The sequence below is a fragment of the Haliaeetus albicilla genome, chromosome 10, assembly GCF_947461875.1.
Source record: "Haliaeetus albicilla chromosome 10, bHalAlb1.1, whole genome shotgun sequence".
NCBI classification, from domain to species: Eukaryota; Metazoa; Chordata; class Aves; order Accipitriformes; family Accipitridae; genus Haliaeetus; species Haliaeetus albicilla.
In genome coordinates, this window is record NC_091492.1 from 37,754,243 (window position 1) to 37,779,400 (window position 25,158).

General features: G+C 41.6%; 2 protein-coding genes across 3 annotated transcripts in view; both read right to left on the reverse strand.

Moving 5' to 3' along the window:
* Positions 1-4,152, reverse strand: part of PPM1F (protein phosphatase, Mg2+/Mn2+ dependent 1F) — a 28,793-nt gene extending 24,641 nt beyond the window's left edge. The window contains exon 1 of the mRNA XM_069795063.1: positions 3,810-4,152. Coding sequence (XP_069651164.1) covers positions 3,810-3,985 — 176 coding nt within the window. The 5' untranslated portion in view covers positions 3,986-4,152. The remainder of the gene's footprint in view (positions 1-3,809) is intronic.
* A 5,025-nt stretch (positions 4,153-9,177) lies between these two features.
* On the reverse strand, positions 9,178-24,902 carry TOP3B (DNA topoisomerase III beta). Of its 2 annotated transcripts, none has more exons than XM_069795061.1 (18): positions 24,805-24,902; positions 24,260-24,430; positions 23,371-23,502; positions 22,261-22,367; positions 19,836-19,910; positions 18,767-18,963; positions 18,158-18,314; positions 16,946-17,059; positions 15,938-16,028; positions 15,472-15,626; positions 15,130-15,235; positions 13,781-13,927; positions 12,897-13,070; positions 11,967-12,095; positions 11,561-11,710; positions 11,028-11,128; positions 10,589-10,790; positions 9,178-9,710 (listed from the first exon to the last, which is right to left on the reverse strand). In XM_069795061.1, the coding sequence occupies exons 2-18, from the start codon at positions 24,327-24,329 to the stop codon at positions 9,229-9,231; spliced, it is 2,589 nt and encodes an 862-aa protein (XP_069651162.1). In that variant the 5' UTR covers positions 24,330-24,430; positions 24,805-24,902; the 3' UTR covers positions 9,178-9,228. The 2 variants fall into 2 exon arrangements, with proteins under 2 accessions (XP_069651162.1, XP_069651163.1); XM_069795062.1 differs by having other exon boundaries at positions 24,800-24,891.
* Between the last annotated feature and the right edge of the window lie 256 nt (positions 24,903-25,158).

Consider the following 25,158-nt stretch of genomic DNA (forward strand, 5'->3'; position numbering starts at 1 on the left):
TTTGGAAGTAACTAATGGGCTCTTCATTCACATTGACCCATTTCCACAGATGGCCAGAACACATAGCTCTTACCAAAAAATGTATGTTAATTAAAATTCTGCAAAACAAGATTACTTAAACCTGCCCCAATTCTTCAGAATTTTATGTATGTATTTAGCTCCATACAAGGCAGGCAGTTCCATTGATTTAAATGAATTATTCAAACTTGAAACATCTGCAAAGCTTCACTGGATTAGTGATTTAAGCACAAGTCCTGCTAGGAAATGAAAGTGGTTGGCTGTCTTGGCTAGTGTTTGGCTATACTAGCTGCATTTGCAGAAGATTGTTAAAATAATTCATTTTAGATTAGTAAAGACATTTAAGGGGTTTAGCCTGAGAAATCCAACTGCTTCCATGTAAGAGATGCGTGTAGCCTTAGAGAAGCAATAACATTCAGAAACTCCTCGTTGGGCCTAACATGTTATTCCTTACCCCATTCTCTTCTCGACAGCAATCCTGATCAGTGGTGGAGGAAGAAAGTTTCTCCTTGCAAAGACACAAAGGTTTATGCCTCCAAGCAACTGGAAGGACAAGCTAAACATCACCATATGTTGTCTCATGAGCCAAGGATATTGCTGGACCTTTATTGGCTTGGGCCCCCAAGGCATGACCCACACATCTGTGTGGGTGTGAATGAAGTATCTGACAACACAGAAATAAGAAGCAGAACTGCAGAACTGTGTGCCAAACTTGATTCCCAATAACACTTTGATCTATAGAGGAACCCTTCATCGTTACTAATCATCATGTAAAATACATTCTTTGACACTGGAGTGTTAGAGAAGTCTCAAACTGAGGAAATACAGAACAAGCATCAATGCCAGAAGTCAGCAAGGTACACCCGATAACATCTTCATAGTGTTAAACCTGGTTATATTGACACTGTAATATTTGAACATGCATATTTTCCACTGAGCTGCCATCTGCGTGTTACGGATGCTACTGTGATAGCCTGCAACAGCACATTACTGGATCTAAGCTACAGTGACCTCTCACAAACTTGCTTCCTGATCTGGCATCACTTCTGCATCTTTAACAACTTTTACACAAACATTTCAATGTCTTTTAAGTGTCATCCCCTCCCCTTATTTTTCCTTTTCTTAAAACCTTTAGCATCCTTCCTTCTCCTGTTTCCTTACATTCCCTCATCTATTTTATTGAGGAATTGTGGGATTCAGATCAACTGAAAAGTTTATTTAACCTTCAAAACTGCATTTGGAGTTGTTCTGCAGTAGCAAACCTGGGAATGTGGGAAAAAAAGCCTAATGTCTGGCAATTTCTCACATAACCAGAGACTTTAGTTTTGGTCCTTAATTACATAGATTATGATAAGAGGGCCTACACTTTCGAAATATTAGATTTCTGTCTTGGTTTTAACCAGTCTTTTCTTCCACATGCAAGAACTCAGCCTACCCAACAGGAAACTGCAGCCTTTTTGCAATTGCAAGATGAGGTTTCTCTTTGCCATAGGAGTCCAAAACTGAGCTGTACGTCTGCTGGGATCTCTACATTTGACACTTTAGGTATGCTACACTACACCCAAGCACAGTTTCACACAGAGGGTAGCTTCACTGTTTTGCCTGCAGGCAGCCACGAGAATTCATAAAAACACTTTCCTTATGTACTTCTGTTTTCCAAGTACATTTTGTGAAAAGAAGGATAAATAAATAGATTGCTGCATGTTTAATCTGCTTTGTTTTCTTTAGCTATCTTTCCCCCGCCTTTTTTTTTTTTTTTTTTTTGCCAGCTTGGGACTTAAGAAGCTCCACAAAGCAGGTTGTCTAATCAGAACTGGCTGCAGGGCAGGTATGTGAAAAATGCAGCTTCTGACAGGGCAGGCTCCTTTCTGTGTAAACACCAGAAGTGACAGGTGAGATGAAAGCATTGCAAAAGCAGCACTCTTCTTCTGCTTCCACTTGTTAATATGCCCACTAGAGAACAAGAGAATGTTAGCAGATATGTGACTCAAAAATATTGTTTTAAAAATCACTACAGTTTGAAGAACCTATCCTGTATCTCTACAGCTTCATACCTTCCTCTCTAAAACAATTTTAGAAAACATTAGCCTGGCCCACATGGCAGTTGGGTTGCCATGTGATAAGTATTTGTTCAAGACTAGCATTACTCTGTTCTTTAAAGCGCTCATCCAGAACCATTCTTGCTCCAGAGTTCAAAGATTCAGTGCACACGATAAATTTGTAATCTCATTTAGGAATGCAACAGCTGTGTTTTGTTCAAGAGCAATTTAGTCAAAGCACAACTAAGTAATGCAATGATCATCTGGGTCTTTTTCAACTACAGCCTAAAAAACTAAATTTTTTTGTATGCATTTCTCACCCTTAGGTTTAGACACACCATTTAACTGAATGATGTGACATCCAGGAGCATCTCTGTAATATAAAGCACAGAAGCAACTTGATTAAGGCAATTTAAGTACCTAAAAATCACCTATACACTTTCGACAACAACAACAAAATCTATTCAGTGTTCATAAACTCACCAGATGGTAGCTAGAGACACAAGTAATTCAAACCCTGTTTTCTATCTCTTTATCAAATTCCTCTAGCAACCACGTAACGTTCAGCATATACCTAAACAGAACCAGTCTCCCTTAACTCCCTGTCTTCACTTGTTATCCCCAGTACCACAGCACAAAGTCAGCTCTCCGCTTTGATTCTTTTAGACCATCTATAATCCCCATTCTCAACTCTTAACAAACATGTTAATGAAGCAGCCCATGGTGGGAACTTTGTAAAACCTAGAACACGCAGACCCTACTGCTGAAGTGCTTCAGGAAGCAGGCACGAAGAGAGAAAAGTTATCAGGAGACAAGAGGCTAGAGCAAGGCAAATTGTTCTTGGTGAGGCACTAACTTGCCAAAAGAAGTAAGTCGCATCCAAATTCTTAGCAGTGTTAAAGAGACAGTCTAAACTGATAAGGATGAAGGTTGTAAGACATCTCTCCCGAAATCAGGGGATGACAGAAACATCGCTGAAGAAAGAGCTGTGTTCTCCAGTGGTGGTGTGACTGTGCTCTTTGAGCATTGAGAAAAAAATCAAGTTGAGAAACCCATGCATGCATGTCCTACTCAGCAGGACGATTCAAGAGGGCTGGGAAGAGTGGCAAAGGAGCTGAATACTTTCCTAGCTGGCTTGCTGCTTACGCCTGACAGCCCTGCAAGGCAGGTTGCAGCTCACTGACTCCCTCTCTCCCTCCTTCTCTCTCTCTCCAGACTTTCAAGTAGATCCACACACAGGTGCCCTTAGGGACTTGAATTCAAAGTATTGGCGCTTTACCACAAGAATCGCCCTATCACGCTAATTGCAGGATTGTAATTTAATCTCTCATGCACCAAGAATGGGAGAGAAGTATTTCTGAGAGCACACAAACATTACTACAGAGGTACAGGTCTCGGCCGGAGGCCCGTGACAGAAGCACGCTGTTAAAAGCTCAGCATTGAAGAGAATATTCACAGAAACGATTAAGAAGGGGGAAATAAGGGGGGGAAAGAAAAAAAAAGCGAGGCAGCAGGACGGCACGGTCGGGACGGCTGGGAAATCTCCTCAGGAGGAAGCGCCTCCCGCCGCCTGCACCTGCTCCAGCCCCTCACGGGCGCTGCCGGGCCGCGCGCGGGAAGGGCGGGCAGCCCCGCTCCCCTCAGCGGCCCCGCGCCGCCCCTCCCCCCCCCCCGCGCGCCCGCCAACTGTCAGCGCGCGGCGCCGCCCCTGAGGGGAGGCCGGCGGCAGCTCCCCCCCCGCCGGGCTCTCACCTGCCGCCCAGCAGGCTCCTCGCCCGCTCGGCCAGCGCGCCCGGCACCTCGGCCTTGCTCAGGGCGCTGCTCCCCGCGGAGCTCCACGGCAGCGGCTCCCCCGGGCCCAGCGGAGACGGGAAGTCCCTCAGGAAAGAGCTCAGGGGAGCCCCGGACGCCTCCACTTCCAGCGCCATGGCGGCGCCGCGCTGAGGCGCGCTGCCCGGCCGCCGCCGCCGCCGCCTCGCCTCGCCGGGAGCGGGCCAGGCGCCGGCGGGGACGGGCGGTAAGGGGGCAGGCCGGGGAGGGGAAAGCGAGGGGAAGAGGGCGCGGTGACGGCTCCTTTAAGCGAGGCGCAGGGGCGGGGACAGGCGGCGGGGGTGTGATCTCCGGCACGGGGGCGGGGCCAGCAAGAATGTCTGGAATGCGGGGGGGCGGAGCGGGGCGGCCACGTGGCCGGACGGAGGGGGCGGGGCCACCTCCCCGGCACTGGAGGTGTCCCCGGGGGGGAACGGAGCCCGGAGACCCACCGCGGGGGGAACGGGGACGGGACGGGACACGGCCGTTCTCTCCCGAGGGCAGCTGCTGTTGCCCTCCTTCCTCCCACCCTCTGCAATCGGAGAAGGGCTGAAACGGGAGTGTTCGGCACAGAAAATATTTGCAAGTGACAGCTTTTCACCGAGCTCTCCTGGCGCTCGACACTTAACCCAGCGGGACAGTTTTCCGTCCTAGAGTACTAACTTACTCGACATCAGATTGCAAAGAAATACCCGCCCTGACCAGTCACAGACAGACATACGTTCAGCTGGGAAGGGTGCACAGGCTACAAGTTCACCCAAACTCACTGAGACAAATCCCCCCCCAGTCTTGTTACTCACAATCCCATTTTGTTTCTATTCCCACTGAAACGCCCATAAAAAAGGATTCAGAAGACATGATTTTGTAGCCATGACAGGGGTTTTGCTGTGCATAATTCATTGCCAAACACCAATACTAGCTTTCAAAACCTTATCACAGGCAAAAATACAAGATGCTGTCGCTCCAACAGACTTAGCTAAAGGTATAGTGATTTTGAAGAGAACAATAGCAAGTTGACCTGTTTCTCAAATGCTGCAGTTATGTCCACCAATCAACTATAACCTTTTCTTGCTCATTTAAGAGCACCTCTGGCTTAGAAAAGGGATAGTGTCAACAAACTAGATGGAATTACCTTTGTCCCAAGCTGGAATCTTCCAAGAAAAGAGTGAATGAAAATCCTGAATCCTAGACTTACAAAAATAACACGGTATCAAAACCCCCTGCGAGGTTAGTAGGCCACAGGCATCTAGAATACTTGCACTGACTTCGCTCCTAGATCTTTTGGGCCCTTTTGGGTATTTACAGCATATCAACTAAAATCCCTTTCCTTCTTGCCTCACACAGAGCTGTGTAACAGCTTTACTTCACTGAAGTGTGGTACCAAAGCACAATGCCATTCATTTACCTCATCCAACCAAGAAATGGCAAAAGTCTTTCCCAAAAACAGGACTCTAATTTGCCTACTGGCTTTCTGATCTTTAATACCATAAAACATGGGCCTTTCATTTGGGAAGTATTAAACAAATAAGTTTTATCAAGACATTAACCTGAATATTCAGTTTGGGGAAAAAAAACAAACCCCAAACCCAAACCTCAAAACTCTTTCCTCCACAATGACAATGTCTTTAATGCTATTTGTATTCCCCATCTCCTCCTCAATATTCAAACATCTAGACATGAACAGGTGACATGTCTTATCTTCCAAACAGCAGCAGTTGCCAGCATGCACAGCTACAGATACCTTTTTACTTCAGGTATCAAGAGAGTGATAAGGATTCTGTCCTTACATTATAACAACATCCAGGGGTAACTGGAAATAATAGAACATTTTTAGAGAAAGAAGGAATAAAATATCAGATGCTGCAAAGCCAGGACAGAGAACACATTACCCAGAAGCACTAGTACATATTCAGTGAAATACTGTTGCAAGCATTTGCAGTACCTTGATTTCTTGTTTTCTCCTTCTCAGACATCTCTATTTCAGAGCATTAGCTCATGTTCCATCCCCATTCTACTGAAAAAGCTAGCAAACACAATATACTTCACACTTCTTTAAACCCTTTCTGAAAAGGGGAAGCACAGTTAGTGCTTTCAAAACTTGCTTTTTTTTTTTTACACTGGGATACTTTACAGAGGATCCCATAAAAATAAATTGTCTATGAAAAAGAGAGGGCCACTATTACACTGTTTTCAGTAGGGTTTTAATTCAGTGGTTGGATGCTCAGTTTTGTGAAGGATCCGAGTGCTCTAAACTCTTGCTGAACCTAGATACAAGTTTAGGGTTCATGACAGATTGACACATTGGGCACAAAGTTAACTGTGTTCAGCAGAGACTGCTGAGGTTCCTAGAGATTTCTAAACCATTAAAGTTAAGGAGATTCATATCCCAGCTCTTCCCTTTGTTATTTTCACACTAAACTATAGCAGCCTGTATCCTGCAACATCCCTGCTATGATCACTCCCTACTGGCAGTTCCAAGAACAAAAATTGTTTTAAAATAGTCGAATGATTTAGGAGAGAGCAACTCTAGATATGGAATAAAATCACCCCTTTCAGTATTACTAGCCCTAAAATGGCCACTGATTACTTTCAGACAGATGTTTTTTGTCTGTACTATATTCTTTCCCTGCTCCTACCAGAGATCCAATCCCTTTTTTCCTTCCACAGAAAAATAAGTATCAGATCAAAAATCTGTATTTTGATACTCTTCCTACTCCTGAGCACTGCACTATGTCTGTCTTTTGGCACCAACTTTCTAGGGACAACAACTGCTACTTCCCTCTCCCCAGGCTGACAAAAGCAAGTTTCCCAGGGCACATGGGTACCATCTCAGCAGGGACAAGTGTACAGCTATATCATATGGATGAATTCATTTTTATCCTTTCATCAGCTATGGAAGCCAAATCAATCTCCTCTCTTAAGTGAATGATGGTATTTCAAGGGTAACTTCCTAAGTAATAGAAGCTTTGCCCTGAGCTTTTCCCACAGAATATAAACTGAAAGTAGAAGAGATTTATTTCATAAGCTGCAATTCTTTTTTTCCAGTAAGAACCATGGACATGAGACATGCAGTGCTCACCTTAATGTTAGAGATGCATTTCCAGGGACTTCATCATTTCAAGAAGTTTCTTGCTCTCTTGTACCTTTCAAAGCAATCCCAGGAACATGCCTCTAAGTTTTAAGTAGAAACTGAAGGCACCCATCACGTCCGCATTCTTTCTACTCCACTCTGGAGACAATTGCCACCACCAGCCTGTGTACCAGGCCGCAGCACTGAGAGCCCACTGTAGCACCTCCTGCATCATGCAGCCTTCTCCCAGGCCGTGCCCACCCTGCACTGCCCAGCTGCAGAGGGAGAGTAAGTGTCCATGGCCACTGGTACAGCACAAAACCAATGCCTTCATTCCTCTGGCACAGGCACCAATGGTTCTGAATGACTGTTCGCAGCTATTAATATATCCGTATCAGAAAGAACTTTGCCATTTGTGGTAGTTACAAAGGAGCCACTGAAATCTGCCAGAACATGTAAATGGCTCATTCTAAGCACTTGAGAGAAAGTTCCCAGCACTTTATTCCCACTGGGGCTAATATAGCAAAGAGATTTTACAAGCAAAAGTTTGTCTGCAAATGGCCAAAATAAAAGCGATGCTTGGAGAAAGTGTTTTATCACAGCTCAAAAGCCACGAAGAATGACTAATGACAGGTTTCCCACATTTCCAGGGCCACTCTATCACAGAAATCCCAGCCAACAGCCAATGTCATACGCAGCAGCGGAAGCTAGCTGAGCACAAAGGGATTTTCAGAGCAGTATCCTACTGTACCAAAGCAGGCTACAGAGGTGAGAAAGGACTTGAACAACTGAATCAATACAAGCACCCTGAAAGCTATTATAGTTTATGCTAAGTTCTATGGCTCTGAGATACTACAGCAAGATGAACTTTAAAACATGAAAAGAAGCTACTCACTCCAGGCTAAGGGAGATATAAAGACAGTTTGTTTTTACCAGAGAGAACATTTAGTATTTAGGAAAAAAAACCAAACAAGAACCTCAGAAAGAAACTTCTACCTATGGCTGGGTCTTTTAAGCAATACTATTAAAACACAGTTCATGTTTGTGCTGTAACTGTGTAAACATTTGATCAGAGGAACAAGCTTAGGGCTGTGGTGTTTTGTCTATATTCTCTTGTTCAGTAAATGCACACACTGTGCCAATTAAAACAGCAGAGTTGTACATTACCTTTTGTAGGGACTTGTCTTTCCTTTCTGTTGCCAGTGAATCACGTGTCAAGTTGCTCTCTGCATATTCTGTGTTCAAATGCAGTAGCCTTTACACCACGTAAAACTGCAATGGCATCCTCCCATCCAACCACAACTAGCGCTGAAGCTGTTTTGGGGGTACAGATGATACAAACTGTACTTGATCAGATGACCAGACATGATCAGCTACGCGCACATGGAAGGAAAGGAGACAGTATTATATATTTGTACAATTAGATTTTGTAATGTGGCACCCAGCGGTTAGATACAGCTCCATATAAAACCACGAGGATACCCTCCTTTTGACAACAAAACTAACCAACACTGAAATGACAATTTGGGGTACAGACAGTACAAACTGTACTTGATCAGGTATGATCAGCTATGTGAACACAGAAGAGGAGTAGAGCAGGGGTATTCTATCTGACCTCCAGCAGCAGGAGGAGGTCTTATTTAACTGGGGCCCATTGACCAAAAGATAGTAACTTGGCTGCACAGACCATAATTTGGAAATCACTGCTCATGGCAGATATTCCCCTTCACATTTGTAATTTCCATTTTGTATGTCTCTTGGCATTATTCTCTTACGCAGCAGAGTGACAGATTTGAAGTAGCGCTCTTGCTATCGCAGATGTAATTTTAAAATCTGACAGCTACTAATCATTTACTATTTTTGAAGATTCAAAGTCAGATGAAACAAGTCTAATTCCACACCTAAAGACTACAGCACCATAACACTGATCTTAATCAGCTCTTACATTCCTGGCACTTGTATTGCTGACAAAGGCCCCAGAAATCGCAGAACAGGGAAATTTCATTTCCTTTCTATCTGCCACAGGTAACAGTCTAGGTAGACTTCTTGAGTCTCCCTACTGTTTTTGAGCTCTACTTGGACCAATGAATTCCAATTAAAAGCTTAAACGCTTACTCAGTTACTAACTGATCATCCAGAAGAATTTGTTTTGTGCTTAAATCAAGGCATACAACAATCTAAGGTGTTTCACTTTTCTAAGAACAGGAAAGCAGTAAAGATAAAAAATACTTAAAAATGAACTTAAAGGGAAACAAATTTTTATAAGAAGTTTATTTTTCTGTTGTGTAGCCATTATACAAAGTAAGCAGCCAGAGCTGCCATTTTGTCCTTGGGTTTCTTTGGATTGAGTCTTCCTCCAGGCCTCCGGCCTTTACCTCTTCCTCGACCTTGCCTTTTTCCTTGTCCCCCACGGTGCATGGGGTGCCTCATGGCTGCGTGTTTCAGCTCCACGAGATCTTGAAACACAGGGTCACAGAATATGCAGCCTGAATGCTGGGTCTCATCACCAGGTAGAGGAGATTTGGCTTTGTTAAAATCTACGTCCACAAGGGCTGCATCACACAAGTCACAGGTCTCCGGTGACACTCGGACTTTGTGGGCATTCTCAAAGAAGTGCACAATCACATTGCATTTGTTGCAGGCCATCTTCCACTTGGGACCCGACGTCGAGTCTAGCACCAGAACCCCATTCTCACACTCAACACACTGCCCAATTCCAAGCATGCTAAGCGAATGCTGGCACGTGGGGTGGGTGCATTCATTACAGCCCATTCCTGGTGGAAGAAGAGTAAAACCATACCACAAGGAACCCTTTATATCACTACCCGCTCTACCCAGTTTGGATGAAGTGAGACACAGAAGTCAAAGACAGCTTAGTATATTATAGGTTTTCTAAATCACGAAAGAATGGAACCACTCCCTAAATTGCAACTTGCCTTTTCACAGATTCAGAATAATCCCTTGCTCAAAAATTTTTCTGTAATGGCTTTCAGAATTGCCAGATACTGCCACTGTACAGTACAGGCAGTTTGGACACATTAGTGATGAAAACTAACTATGTCTTCAATTAAATGTATGGCTCCTAACTAACTATTTTATACTTGCACTATACACTGTAGTACAAGACATTTTTAATTAAAAGGTGGCAATAAAAAGATGCCAAAAAGCTCCTGATAGTCAGAACTCCAAAGCACTACTTTAAGTAACTTTTGTTCTCACAGTTACTAAACTAACTGCAACTTTTACTCCTTCTTATATCCTTCAACAGCTTTTGACACGCCATCTCAGTATCAAAACACTCTCAAGACCTGGTCTTAATCTATAGACCTATCCATTCCAAGAATACTCCAATGTGCAAGGTGCCACAACCTCAGTGTCTTTCACTGCATACTGAGTGTTACAAAGGTCACATACTGTGTATGCATGTAAATTAGTTTCTTACTTCTTTTATAAAGAAAAAAAGGTATTCAGAAATGAGTTAACTAATAAATTTTGGTCAGTGAGTTTGATGTGAATTTTAGGTATCTAATGTAATTTGAACAGCACTTTATACTAAGCAACACTGATTAAAAACTACTAAAAAGCACACTGTATAGACTGCACCTAATTTATTTCAAGTGAGGCTGATCCTGCATGTTTACAGAATTCCTACCTTTTTTCATGTCCCTGAAGGGAGGATGGTTGTAGCAGTATGGACAGAGTGGGTAGCTCTTTCCTCTGGATCCAGACGACCACAGCACCAGCTCAAAGTCATCTAGGGGACAACGCAACTCTTTGTAGAGTTTAATGGTACCATTCTGTGGGAGACTGTAGGTGTCATCACAGTGAGAGCAGTGCAGACGACTTGGTTTGGCCTGGAAACAGAATACAAATCTCCTGAACAACTGTAAATAGAGTTCAAAACTTGCAGTAAATCCAACTGGGGCTGCTCTCTAGTTTGCTCCCTCTGGAAAAACTCCATCAGTCTTTTTGTTTTAGAAAAGCACTCCTGACAACCACATTTGAATCCAAATTCAATAATGGAAAAGGGGTTTCTAGCTCAATGCCCCTCAGCAAGTGAAATTTAAATTCCAAGCATGAGGTGAACTTACCTGAATATACTTCATGAAACGATGGCATTTACCACAGCGGGAAAGAGGTTTACCTGTGGCAGCTAAGGGTGAAAAAGACACCTCCATCAGTTCATCCATACCTGCGAAAGAGATAATCACATTTATGTTAGAATTCTAGTTCTTAAAAGGAAACCTTGCACAAAATCATCTACAAGACTGGTGAAGAAGTGAGAATTAAAATATTTTATTCACAATGCTCTTCCTTGTTTATGAAGACTTTTTAAATACACAGTGTTTTGCACTGAGCATGCACAAACACACAAGGTTAAGTACCTTCAGCTAGTCTGAAGTTTTTGAAAACTTACCACTACACTGTCACAAAATGAATGTGAAGTAGAGTTTTGGAGCCATGATTCAGTTCATTTTCTTTTGGAGAGCGACTTATTTTGACTGGAAACTTCCAGTCCTGGCACAACTTTTCAGTAAGCCTAAACCTCTGAAAGGAACCTAATATACAAGTATTTTCTACTAGCATCTTTGCAACAATTAAGTAATTGTAGGGAAAGTTTTACCTGCAATAGAATCCACAAAATAGTGAAATTTCCTTTTGAAAATGTCAAGGGTGTGCTCCAGGACCTGATGATAATTTGCTTTACCCAGAGCTATTAAGTTGAGTTGCTTCTCTACAGCACTGCGGATCGTAGGAAGAACCAACTCTGCATCTAACAGAAAACCAGAGACAGCAGCAACAGAGAAGCAGCAATGAAAGATCAAAAAATGGGGGTAGGAATCCATCCGTACATAAACTGACATCAAAATAAACAAACAAGTTTTAATTATCATAGTCCTTGGAATTAGTAATACTTTCCTTGATGCATCAGTTGAGATAGAAATGCTACTTATACAGTGACAACAGCCCTTGACATAGTGCAGGGAAAAGAAGGGAGGAGGATGGAAAGGGAAGAGCATTTAACTGACCTATTTTGTAATAACCATGAACCAGAACAATGCCAAGGTTTGTAGGCTTTAGTCTCCGACCACTCTCCACTGTGACATAGTTTCGCTGGCAAATGTTGTTAATGTGGACTGGAATACTTGCATCAGTTCCTGCCACACAAAGGAAAACAATATATCCATCCTGAACAAAAAAGTTTTCATCGAATTACTCACTTCTGACTTCTCTGGTTTTATATCAAATTATAAGGCTCCTGAGACTGCTTAAAATTCAGATACCTTTTTACTGTTACCCAGCTTCCAGTGGATAAGAGTTACTAGAGAGGAAGTTATGTTTCTTTGCAATTCTGAGAAGTCTGAAACATATGGTTTAACCTTAATCCTTTCATCTCTTCCAAGGAATTACTATCGGGAAGACATCTATTCTCACAATCACTTATTCTGGAAAAACACAGTGGAGTAAGAGACTATGTTTGTTTTGACTGGACAAATTTACGAAAATGCATCGAAGGAAACAAGTCAGACTGAAAAAAAAAAGTAATATTGTAGTAAATTGTATAATAAGATATATAAGGACTATTGAAGCCAGCAAAGCTGAAGCAAGCTGTAAAGACAAAAAATCATTCCTAAGAATGGGGAGGTACATGCTTCCACGCAACATCAGCTCTTTCTGACAGGGAAGTGACAAGGATGTGTTATGAAAGGGTACTGCTTTGGCCAGAAACTAGGCATAAGGATAAGAAAGGGAAAGGAATGTGGGGGAAGAGACAATCTACCATCTGCTAGGAGGAGCTACAGGCATTGTGGTTTGAAGGGAAAAAGAGATTATTACTGTACCTATTCAAATGAATACTGAAAGGTCATTACCGACAGAGATAGTTCAGAGGAGCGATTCAGACTCTTTGCACTCCTGGTGATGTATTACAGGATAATGCAAGTTAAGCAAGTTCCTACCGATGCCATGCTTTTCCATCAGAGTGATAAGTTCTGCTTCTGTCAGGTAATCAGGAGGACTGGTTTGCTTTTCCAGCAATTTTATTTCACCAATTGGAAAAAGATCTCCTTTCTCACAGTGGGGAAGACTCTCTTCTAATGGGATGCTGTGCCATGGCATAATTTCTGTGAACCCTGGAGGTAAAGAAACAAACAAAAATAAAGAAAGCTTATCTTCACAGCTTTCAGAAGGCCAAGGTGTATGTTTCTAATTTTAACATGGACCATGTTATACAGATCAAAGTTAAAAGGCTGTCTGCCACACCTTGCAGAAAATAACTAAGGCTAGAAATACTGTTGAAATACAGTATCACAAGACACTGTCACGACACTGCATCAGATCTATTTTGTGTGTGACTTGAGTCAGGTTGATGTACAAAAAAAGTAAACACTTTCCTTGAATGAAAGCACAGCGCCAGAATGGATGGGAAGAGTTTCTTAAAAAGGAAATACAAATAGTAACTCATATTAATATAATAAGGACTATTGGGCCCGCTTACCATAAAAATCTCAGTGGTGGTGCTACATTCTTTTTACAGAGGCCCAAGAAAAAAAAATCTGCCTCTGTGTAATTTACCCCCCCAAAAGGCATTTGCTGTCTGTAAAAGGACAGGTCTTCACACTGGAAAATGCAGTATTAAATCTTTGAGACTACTACATGAAAATTTTCTATTGTAACTGAAGTATGGAAATGAAGACAAAGATATGGTCTCTGGTCTTGATAGCTCAAAAAATGTCTTCAAAACTGTACTTGTCCCCAAAGCTTCACTTTTATATCCATCCAATGTATTAATGAGGAAAAGAAAAAATTTGTAGCTAACTACTTACTCTCTGATGAGTCTTACCTGGTGAAGTTACCACTTTTCCAATACAGGTAAAACGTTCAGGGCCAATACTGAAAGAAATGGTGGTTTGTAGGTACTTGCAATCAGCACCGACAGTGGCAATGAAATGCCTAGTTATATACTCATATAGTCGCCATCCATCTCCACCTGAGGATAAACAACATCTTACCGACATAACTCAAGTCCTGCAGCTCTACATAAAATCTGCACTAAAAGGCACCAGATTTCCATAGGTATCACAGGAAAAACTGGTACATAAAAGAAAGTATCATTCAAAAGTCCACCCAGTTTCCCCTTTAAAACTTCCTGCCTATAGAAACGCCATGTCATACAGACATGAGCTGCGTGCAGATGCTCTTGGAGAAGGACCGCTATCTTAGCCAGCCCATCTCCCGGTTTTGCAATGTGTTTGAATGAGAGGGTAAACTAGAAAAGACATTTTTTTTAAGCAAAAAGGAAAAGACATATGAAGAAAAATAAAATCATCTACTGCTTAGTGCCACTGGAGACCACACCCTAATCTAAATCCTAAAATGGGATTCTAGTGGCAACTGCCACACTGGGCAGGTTGAAGTCCTGCAAGAGATCGGTTTAAAATACTATTTATTAGCACTAATATAGGTTAATTTTCAAAGCAAAGTTTCCTTATTCACAATCTACAGATAGATGGAATAGTCAAAAGGTTACACTGCTATGATCAGCTTCTAATTCTTAATCCCGTGCTTTGCATATTTCATCTTGCTGTGTATATAAAGAAAAAAATCTTAAATGGCCACTCAGTACCCTATACAATCACTCAAAAATTTAAAGCATTTATTTTTCTATCAGAGATTATTTCACCAATTCATGAAAGTCAGAGGTTACCTCTTTTCTACAACAATCTCAGCTATTCCTAATAAACAAAACATTCACTACAATTTCTTATAACCTTAAAATCCTCGTTTGAGGGATTACAGTGTACAGAAAATCAAATGTCACATTTTAACATAAAACCCACAAACCATAGAGACTAAATTAAAATGCAGCTGAAGTTTGACTTACAAGCACAAAAATGCATAAAGTTTCACTACTCTGGAGCAAATTCCTCCTAGAGAAAGCAGACATTAAGTTGTTAAGATGGCTATTTCTCTTAGCAGTACCATGGTCCCTAGGATCAACTACTGGAGAGCAGACCAGCTCTGAACTTCACTGTCACTAGAAGTTAGGATAAAAGTCTGCTCTCTCTTCACTTCCTGCCATTCAAGTAATTGTATTTTCTGTTGAAACTCAGGGATTTTCAAACTAGCTCCTATACCTCAATGAACTAATTTCCCCACATAGTGTTCCAATGCTACCCAATTTGCCTATACCTAATTCCGCTTCTGTTGCAGCTCTCATTGGGGTGATGGGAGGATGGTCTCCTGCATCATGGCCTTTCCTTGGACGATTAATGCCTTCTGATAGCAATGCTTTTACCTGGGTGAAGGAAGAGAGAAAATACAGGCTGACTGAAGTGGATAACAGGTCTCTCTTAGCAGGTTAAGAAACTTTTCAGATCAAATTCATAACAATACAACATCCATAAATAACAGCAATTACAGATATTTATTGTTTCTGAAGACCTATAGGTCATAATATACCAAGAAAGATACATCCTAAAACACAGACTAGAGAATGATCTGTTAGTACAAAGTTTTACTTCATGTACTCACAGTTTCTGCCCAGTAAGGATTATTGGCTTGTTGTCTCAAACACCCTTTCAAGTCAAAGTTTTCTGGGTAATGAGTAGTTTCTGTTCGAGGGTAGCTAATATAACCCTGAGTATAAAGACGCTCTGCTATTTGCATGGCATGTTGTGGACCCATTCCTAAGACAGGACAGGAGAAAAAAAAAAATCACTTCCAATTGTGATTTGTTTGCTGCATCTGAAAGTATACCTTATCCAAGCATTTAAATAAATCATGGTTTGTCCTTTCCATAAGACTTCTGTCACCTTGATCTTACCCAACATTTCACTTTTGACAAGATTTTTAAACTTGATCCTTCCCCCAGAATGAAGTGTTATAGGGAGAGGAGGGTATCAAACTATATTTGATACGTCCTTGATTATTTCATTTGGCTGAGAAGCCAAAATATTTTGCTTTAAAACAGTGTGGAAATCTGAACTTTTACACATACCTAAAGCAGCACTGGCCACTCGTAGCATTTCTACCGTGTTCAGAGCCAGTGGTCTCTGCTTCACCTTCTCTTTTTTACTCACAGATTCTACCTAGAAAATAGCATTTTCCCAGTAAAAGTTTTGAAGTTTGGTAATTGGTAGATGTATAATTTCAATCATAAAATAAAAAATAGACATGTGGCATACCTACCATTATCTATTCTTGTCATATCTGTTTTGTTTTCTTAAAACAGTAACCACCAATATGTTTTTACTTTAGAAAATCTGACCGGAGATAATTTTGCCAAATTCTAAAGTTACAGTTCTAAGGTGCCTTTGTGCTATGGACTAGATCAGGCCTATAACTGGGAATGCAGCAAGGTAGCTTACTGCTATCTTTACTTCCCATTTACCTCAGCAGCACATACTTTCAGCGCTACAAGGATTTAGTGCTTATTCCAAGTAATGGTCCTAACTATAAGGATCCAGATTTTTAAAAGCTTCACGCAGTCTTCGAACCTTGATGGCTATAAGCACTTAAATCCAAACATACTGTCAAACAAGTATTGAAAAGAGCAGAATTAGAAGTTAATTGGCTATAAAGTCTGTACCATACACGATTAAAAATTTAACTGCAGCAATACTGCCATATAAGTAATTACACTCTGATTTATACAATGTCACATGGGAAATAAGAGGTCTGCTTGGAGAGATCTGAACAGTATTTCTTAGCAGGTTTAGTAATGAAGAATTCCTATCATGAGTGATGATCATTTCCAAAGTCAATATTAAGAAGGGGCTTCTGCTGACATGACCACACTAGCATAACATGAACCACAATAAAAAAAACTCTTGCCTTTTATTCCCATTTACACAAAGTTGAATGGAGTAAAAACCAAGATACAGATATTCTACACTCTTCTTTAACAAAAACAACAAAAAAACCCCAATACGCAGCAAATGAAATATTAAATGGTATTTCCTTTGTATGAAATATGGCTCTACTGACACTTAGTAAATATTCTTACCTTTGCTTCTTTTGCTATCTTTGTTATATTCAGGAACATTTGAGCAATCTCACGATCAAACACCCTCACTCTATCCCAATCCAAAGTGAGAGAACTTTCTTTTTCAGGGTTCACCTATTGGACCAAAAGAAAAAAAACATTTAATTCCCATCAACTCTATTACTACAAGTGTGAGAATGCACATTTCCAACAACAATCCAGCAAACAAATCCTAACAATACCTGTACTAGGACACAAGTGCTTCAAACGTGCAGTTATACTCTTTTTCACAGGGGCTTTCAAGAAAGATGGAGTACTTTGAGTTTTGGGGTGGGGGGAATGAGTGGAATTATTCCTTCAGTTAACTGATATACTATTCTTGTTTTTAGTACTGGGAACAGTAAAGGCTGAAATGGGCAGAAATTCAAAGTTTACCATTTTGATTTAGCAAAATCAATCATTTGTATTAAACTGTAACTAGGTCATGTTTAAAGTCCCACGTACAAAAATAAATATGAAGCAACCAATATAAGAGAGCACAGAACTCTCTGAAAACAGCACCAAATATTTCCTAGCATGATACGTGAGACACATCAGGAAAGAGATTACAGTAGACACCAACTTCATCTTTTTAAAATTATTTTAAAATCTAAAAATGGCAACTTTTTACCATCTATCCCTTATTTGTTTAAAAAATCCTTGTGATCACAAGCAGTAAAACCATGTTGGTTTGCTCTCAGAGCTTGGACAGCAGCAAGGCTACAAAACTGCTGTAAGCTGCCAAAGTACTCCAAGGACTCAATTGCCAATTAACACAATGAGCATTTTATTTGCTTTAAAATTCCAATACTCAGCAATGCCAATGTTTGTTGGCAGCCTAATTAATTCCTGGGTTCAAATTAACAACACAGTCAGTCCAAGGACCCCAGGGAACAAAAGAAAACCATTTTAAGTAGTATTTTTGGCTGAGTCTAAGCTTAGATGGTTAGCACTGAAGAATTCTTATAAACAGCAGACAATAACCACTTTAATACAAAACTGACTTCCTGGAATCTGTTCTTGAGAGAGTAGTGATACTCAAGTGAACTGAATGAGAACACATGAGTAAACTGTAGGCATTGTGAATTCTTGTCAGCAGCTACAAATTTATGAATGAACAAATTGAAAACATAAATGCATTTCTTTGGTAAAAATATATGTTCCTCATATACAAACAAGTATTGTAAAACTTACTTTAGCTTGCAACACCCAGTAAGTCTCAGGCTTAAATGACTGGATTTTGTCATGCCTTTCAACACAGAATCCAAGTGTTGGGGTCTGACATGGCCCAAAGGAGATGAGGGAGCTGTCTAAATTCCCATATTTTCCCTGAAAATATTTAGTCTGAAACCTAAGACAGGGGCGAAAAAAAAAAACCACAAAACCAAACAGGAACAAGTACATTAATATCCTAATTCCCATGAAAAGCAGAAGTTTTCGTTAACTTATACACACAAATATGAGTAATCTATTAAATCATTCAGGCATTAGGAAAAAAGCCTTCTGAGAAATATCACCTTACAGCTAATTAAGTCATAATTACTTTGCCTCGCTGAATCCTTTTATTCCCAAAGAAATGTGGGAGAATATAATAAAATAAGACCATACCATAGCTGCTGATAGTACCTTACCTAGCTCAGTTAAAGCCATAACACAATTTTTTATTTCTTTTTATTTGTCTGTGCATAAAATTGTGCAGTTTGGTGCTGAGCAGAATTAGGCACTAGAGTTCCAAGACATATTTTGTGGACAGAGGTCTATTCCTGAACTTTTCATAGAACTGTCTGTAATCTATGCTGTCACCTTGTAAACGCACAGCCAATTCTAAGATCCAGCTCCTGGCGGGCATCCACTGAAAGAGCTTCATTGCGATTGGGTTCTCCCAAGTGATTCATGGCATTGCAGATGTCTGTGTCAGTAATAGAACTGAATTTAGCTCTATAAATTGTCCTTTCGGTGCTACGAGGTTTGTTCATAACAGGAAGAACAGCATCAAGAACCTAATGAAGATCAGAAGCATATTTTAAGAGTATTTGAAAGGTAAGGGCTTAAGTCAGTTTTTCTCTCTAAAGAAAAAAAACCCACTCTCCACAAATTATTTGCTGATATATAGCTACTTTCTTAATTCAGCAGATGTCATGCCAATACACTAACTGATAAGCAAGAGCAGTATTTGTATATCCACTCAGAAGGGTATTGTTAGCAAAACTGAAGGATTTATTTATTAAATAGCAACTGCTGGAAGTGAAGCACTATTCTTAGCTAAGTGCAAAGACATTCACCAGTGCAGCTGCAGCACCTTTTGGTGAATACGTATCAGTTTCTATCTGGGTTTATTCTACATATTGCCAGGGCCGTTATGATACAGTGGTATTGAAGAACTTAATTACTTGATAAAATGTGCTGCTTTAAATAAAAACCAAAAAATACCCTTCATGTAGACTTCTGGGAATCAGAAGTTAAAAAAAAAAAATCTTTGCGCAGTAAGCCTACACTTAAAAGCAGCCTCTTGCTCAAAAGTGTCTAATTGCTTAATGAACAAGAGATAACAGAGATGAAGTTTTACAAGAACAGCAAAATAACTACTCCAGCTGTGAAATACAGACCAATTCTCAAAGCACTGGAATGTTCTAACATTTAAGAGTCCTTACTGTTCACCTCAGATAAACAACACCTATGAAATTGATTTATACGCTTTAACTGACATCGTAAGAGTTCAAAAGCACATGAGTTTTTCCACCTCCATGCCTTTAAAACTTTACTCAAATTAGTTTGAATTTTACTGTATATTCATAAAACAATACACTGATAGTATTGTATATCACAGAAAAATATATTATGGTATTATAAGTCTTAAAAATGGAAACCTTACTTCAAAACAGATGTTCTCTCCTTCCTTATCACAATCCAACCACAAGACAATACAATCACAGCCTCTTCCCTCTACCTGTGAGAAAAATTAGCACAGTTCTTTAGCAACACAAAAAAAGACCTACCTCCTCAATAACCATATACTTTTTGTTTCTATTTTAAAGTACTAAAGATCATTTACTTGGTGTAAAAAGGATTGGAAGAATATAGCAGAAGTGACAAGAAGTCTGCAGGTACTTAAACAGTGGTTTGAAGAGAGAATCAAGCTGTGCTTCGTGGGACCAGAAGTCTGCCTACGAGATGCTTTTCTGTAGGACCTGAAAAAAATCAGCATAGCTCTATGGCAGTGAAAGTCTCCTGAAACTGCCAAAGTCTGTGTATGCAGCCTTGGGCACACTCACTTCCCCTTTCTGTGCCTTAATTTCCACATAATTTAAAAATAAAATAAAAATTAAAAAATTGTTAGAAGCAAAACATGCATCCAACGATCCAATTTTGAGAAGCAAGATATCGACAGTCAAAAAACTCAAAGGCAAATGCAAGAGTGAATTCAACAAGGCAAAGATTTCAGACAGTGTAAGAACCAGAAAAATTAATAAAATAGATCTAACCATGACAAAAATCTGTTTTCTGCAGGGACGAAAATCCTTATTTAAGAATGTACTCTTTTCTTTTCGACCCTAGAACTCTAGCATATTGTACGGCGCATTGCCAAACACTGCCCACTTTTGGGAAGCAGGCGAACAGACCTGCTAAATCAAACATTCAACGTGCAGCGTGAGAAACACTACATTCAGATGGCCTGTCTGCCTTAGTAGAGGGAAGACATGTAACAAATGTTTTAAAGGACAGAGTCCTCTGGCATTACCCTCCAACAGAAAAATATCTGTTGTGAAGACAGACTCCATTTTTTATACTAGAGTGAAGATGACTGCCGTGGTTTAACCCCAGACAGCAACTAAGCACCACGTGGCCACTCTACCATTCCCCCTCCTCAACTGGACAGGGGAGAAAAAATATAACAAAAGGCTTGTGGGTCAAGATAAGGACACGGAGAGATTGCTCAACCGATTACCGTCACGGGCAAAACAGACTCAACTTGGGGAAAATTCACTTAATTTATTGCCAATCAAACCAGAGTAGGGTAATGAGAAATAAAACCAAATCTTAAAACACCTTCCCCCCACCCCTCCCTTCTTCCTGGGCACGGCTTCACTCCCAAATTCTCCAACTACCCCGCTCCAGCAGTGCAGGGGGACAGGCTATAGGGGTTACTGTCAGTTCATCACACATTGTCTCTACTGCTCCTTCCTCTTCAGGGGCAGGACTTCCTCACACTCTTCCCCTGCTCCAGTGTGGGGTCCCTCCCACAGGAGACAGTTATCCATGAACTTCTCCAACGTGGGTCCTTCCCAGGGGCTGCAGTTCTTCATAAGCTGCTCCAGCGTGGGTCCTTTCCACAGGGTGCAGTCCTGCAGGAACAGACTGCTCCAGCATGGGTCCCCCACATGGTCACAAGTCCTGCCAGAAAACCTGCTCCAGCATGGGCTCCTCTGTCCATGGGTCCACAAGTCCTGCCAGGAGCCTGCTCCAGCACGGGCTTCCCACGGGGTCACAGCCTCCTTCGGGTATCCACCTGCTCTGGTGTGGGGTCCTCCATGGGCTGCAGGTGGAGATCTGCTCCACCATGGACCTCCCTGGGCTGCAGGCAGACAATCTGCCTCACCATGGTCTTCACCACGGGCTGCAGAGGAATCTCTGCTCCGGCATCTGGAGCACCTCCTCCCCTCCTTCTTCACTGACCTTGGTGTCTGCAGCATTGTTTCTCTTACATGTTCTCACTCCTCTCTCTGGCTGCAGTTTCTGTACTGCAGCAACTTTTTTTCCCCTTCTTAAATACGTTATCACGGGAGGCGCTACCACTGTCACCGATGGGCTCGGCCTTGGCCAGCGGCAGGTCCATCTTGGAGCCAGCTGGCATTGGCCTCTGTTGGACACAGAAGCTTCTAGCAGCTTCTCCTAGAAGCCACTCCTGTAGCCCCCCCCGCTACCAAAACCTTGCCACGCAAACCCAATATATTGAGCCACTCTAAGGGCTGGAAAAGGGTTATACTTCTGGTTCGTAAATAAAGCTAGCTAACTTCTAAGATTTTTTTTTTTTTTTTTAAAAAAGCAAGGCTAATTCATAGCAAAATCCTACACTGATCTTTCAAACTTATTAGTAATTTTTATTGCTTTCCAAAACCACAAAATAATTTCACTTCTTTTTTCTTGACAGGTTAAAAATAGGTCTCATTGCTTTATATCTGAAGAGGAAGAATAGGAACAATGAATCCTTGAAGATAGAATATGCTCCAGATGAAATAAAGAAAAAGAATGCCAAAACAAAAAGATATCTCTCAAATACTACTCATAAGAAAGAATACCTGTAAAAACTTCACCATGGTCAGTTTGGGATTAGCTTCTTTCTTTTCTGTGGGAGCTTTGCTAAAAAGTTCTGCTGGATCCACTTTGTCCCAGCTGTTATACTTTCCTGAAAAGCAAAAGTGTATTAAGTAGAGCTCTAAATATATATTTAAAAAAAAAAAAAAAAAAAAACAAAAACAAACAACAAACAAAATTACTTTGCAGAACACTTGGCTTTCAAAACTTGTATTGGAAAATTTTCTACCCTAACACATCTTGCTTTACTATATATCAAGGCACCCCTTAGCTTTTTATGTGAATTGCAGCTACCATTTTGAAGCATGACATAGGAAGGACAAGAAAGAAATACTACACACCGTTCAGAAATTTTAACATGAGCTATTAAAATTAAAATTAAAACATGAACTATTCTGTTGTACAGTCAATCGATCAGGCCAAGGGGTGGGAGACATTTTTCCTTGTTTTCACAGGGCACACACAACATGCACACTGCAGTCTGTTTTACTGTTTATCTTTGTTCATTCCCATTTTTCTAAAGTAACCGTTAGTAATATTGCTTAGCAATTACATGAAACTGTACCTCTTTAAAGCACTGTGTAAATAACTCAAAATTCAGCCCTCATAAAACTCATAATTATCATTAGAGGAAATACAGTAGTCAAACGACTAGTCCAACACTTCAAAGCAAGTTAGTGACAGGATTCTTTGTGCATAATCCTTACTAGACCTCTTTTTTGCAGTAATACACTACAATGCTTCAGAGAATATCCTTTTGGACTCTACGTTCTTTAATCATCTTTCATCTGAAGCACCAAAACATTTTTCCATGTAAGCAAATAGAGCCTCATCTCCCCTCATTTTCCAGGGACATAATTCAGGCACAGAAAAGATAAGTGGCATGACCAAGGTCATGCAAGAAGTCAGCCAGAGAACTAGAAACAAAAATCAAGAACTGCTGACCACAAGTGATCCTTTCATCCTCCTTTTCTCTCTGCTTGTCTCCTGAAAATTCTTCCTGAATTATTTCCACGATCAGTATTTTCCTATTAGAAGTCTCTGACAGCTCTACAAGCCATATCAGTGAAAATATCTTATGAACAGACAAATACCTATGAAATCCAAAGTCATGACATGACCACATACAGATGTCATCTTGAAATGGGCACTCTGTCCTATAAATGATCCAGTGTACTCATGCACAGAGCATGCACCATTCAGTCCCTTGCGAGAGGACATGTTTCCTGTGAAAATAAGACCATAAATATCAACAGGATAAAAAAAACTATTGAAATAAGTTATTTTGTGTGAAATGACATCCCCCTTTTCTTAGATCTTATAGCTAGGGTCTTCCTGATCACAAAATTCTACTCATTGATACAGTTTTTATTTCAGTTAATTATCACTTTAGACCTTTTTAAAGCATATTTCGTTTTCAACTGAAACTATCCATTATCTCCTCCATCTTTTCCCTCCCACCAGGAAATCCTTATGAAAATACAGCTAGTTTTCTAGACCAGTACAGTTACAATCAACTCATTCTATTTTCCACATGATTTATAAAACATTTACTAGAGCTTCAAAAATCTTGTAACAGCAACTTGCTACTCGATTGGTGCTTTCCAGAAACCATATGTACCAACACACACTATAGTTACATAAAATATCAAAACCAGATTCCTTTAGTCTTGAACTAAATAGGCACCAGCACATAAAAATAAACAGAACATGAAGGGCCATCCAGCAATTTGTGAACCGCAACCTGTCCTAAGCCACCACTCCCAGATGGCAGCTGCCCCAAGATCACCAAGTAACTGACCAGGGTGTTTCTCAACCTCACTTCATCTACAGCAAAGGCTGGTAACCTTCACCATCACAGGATTTGCCTCTAGGCAGCTAACACCGATCTCCTCAGTTGGCCTGGGCACTCCAGAGCACTTCGGTGCTGCCACCGGCCGAACAACAAGCAGAAGGACCGAACAGACATGCTTTCTTTCCTACCCCTCGAGAGGATCTTGGCGATGGACTGAGCCAGAGAAGGCTTCTCCGCGACCATTAAAATGGTCTTCATTTTCACCTGATGAGACACAAGGTACCACAGGCCTTAACTGTACAGCTTGGCCTTACTGGTGACCACGGCACACAGCTCACAAGCGAAAGTCAGTCCTCGGCCTGGAGAGAGACAGAGAGAGCGAGTATAACACAGGTTTACTGCAAAACCACTTCCAGTAAATACAACTACAAAAAACAGAAAGCCAGTGACTGATTTCCCAGCTCCGAGCACTCTCCCCTCGGGGCTTCGCGGTGCCCGGGCTCCCCCCTCCGCAGCTTCTTCGCCGAGAAGCCCACCGGGGCAGAGAAGACGGCTGGGAACGGCTTCAACCGGCGCTTTAAATAACAGCCGGGGCCTGCCGGCAGAGAGGGGCCGAGAGGAGCCGCCCCGGCCCAACCTGCGGGGCGAGAGAGCCGCTCGGAGCGCTGACGGAAGGAGAGGAGCGGCCGCGGCCCCGGCCCCGGCCCCGGCCCCGCTCCGCAGCTCACCTCACCTCAGCAGGCGGCCATGGCCTCCGCTTGCACTGCCGGGTCACGGAACCGGAAGCCGCGAGCGAGCGGCACCGCCGGCTTGAAGCGGCGCGGGAGGGCGGGCGGGCGCGCGCGCGGTGGGTGTGTGGCCCCGCCCCTCCGCCCCGCGCCGGCGGCCGCCCGCGGGAGCGCCCCCTGGCGGCCTGGAGGAACGGACGGGGCGAGCGCCTGTCCCACATCACACGTCTGGTTTTTTTTTTTATTCCAAGGACTTTAACAAAGCCAAAACTCACCCTCGGAATTGATGTTAGACACGTAACCGAACACAAGCACACCAGAAAAACGTACCGCCACCGTTCCCCGCCCAAACTCCCTGC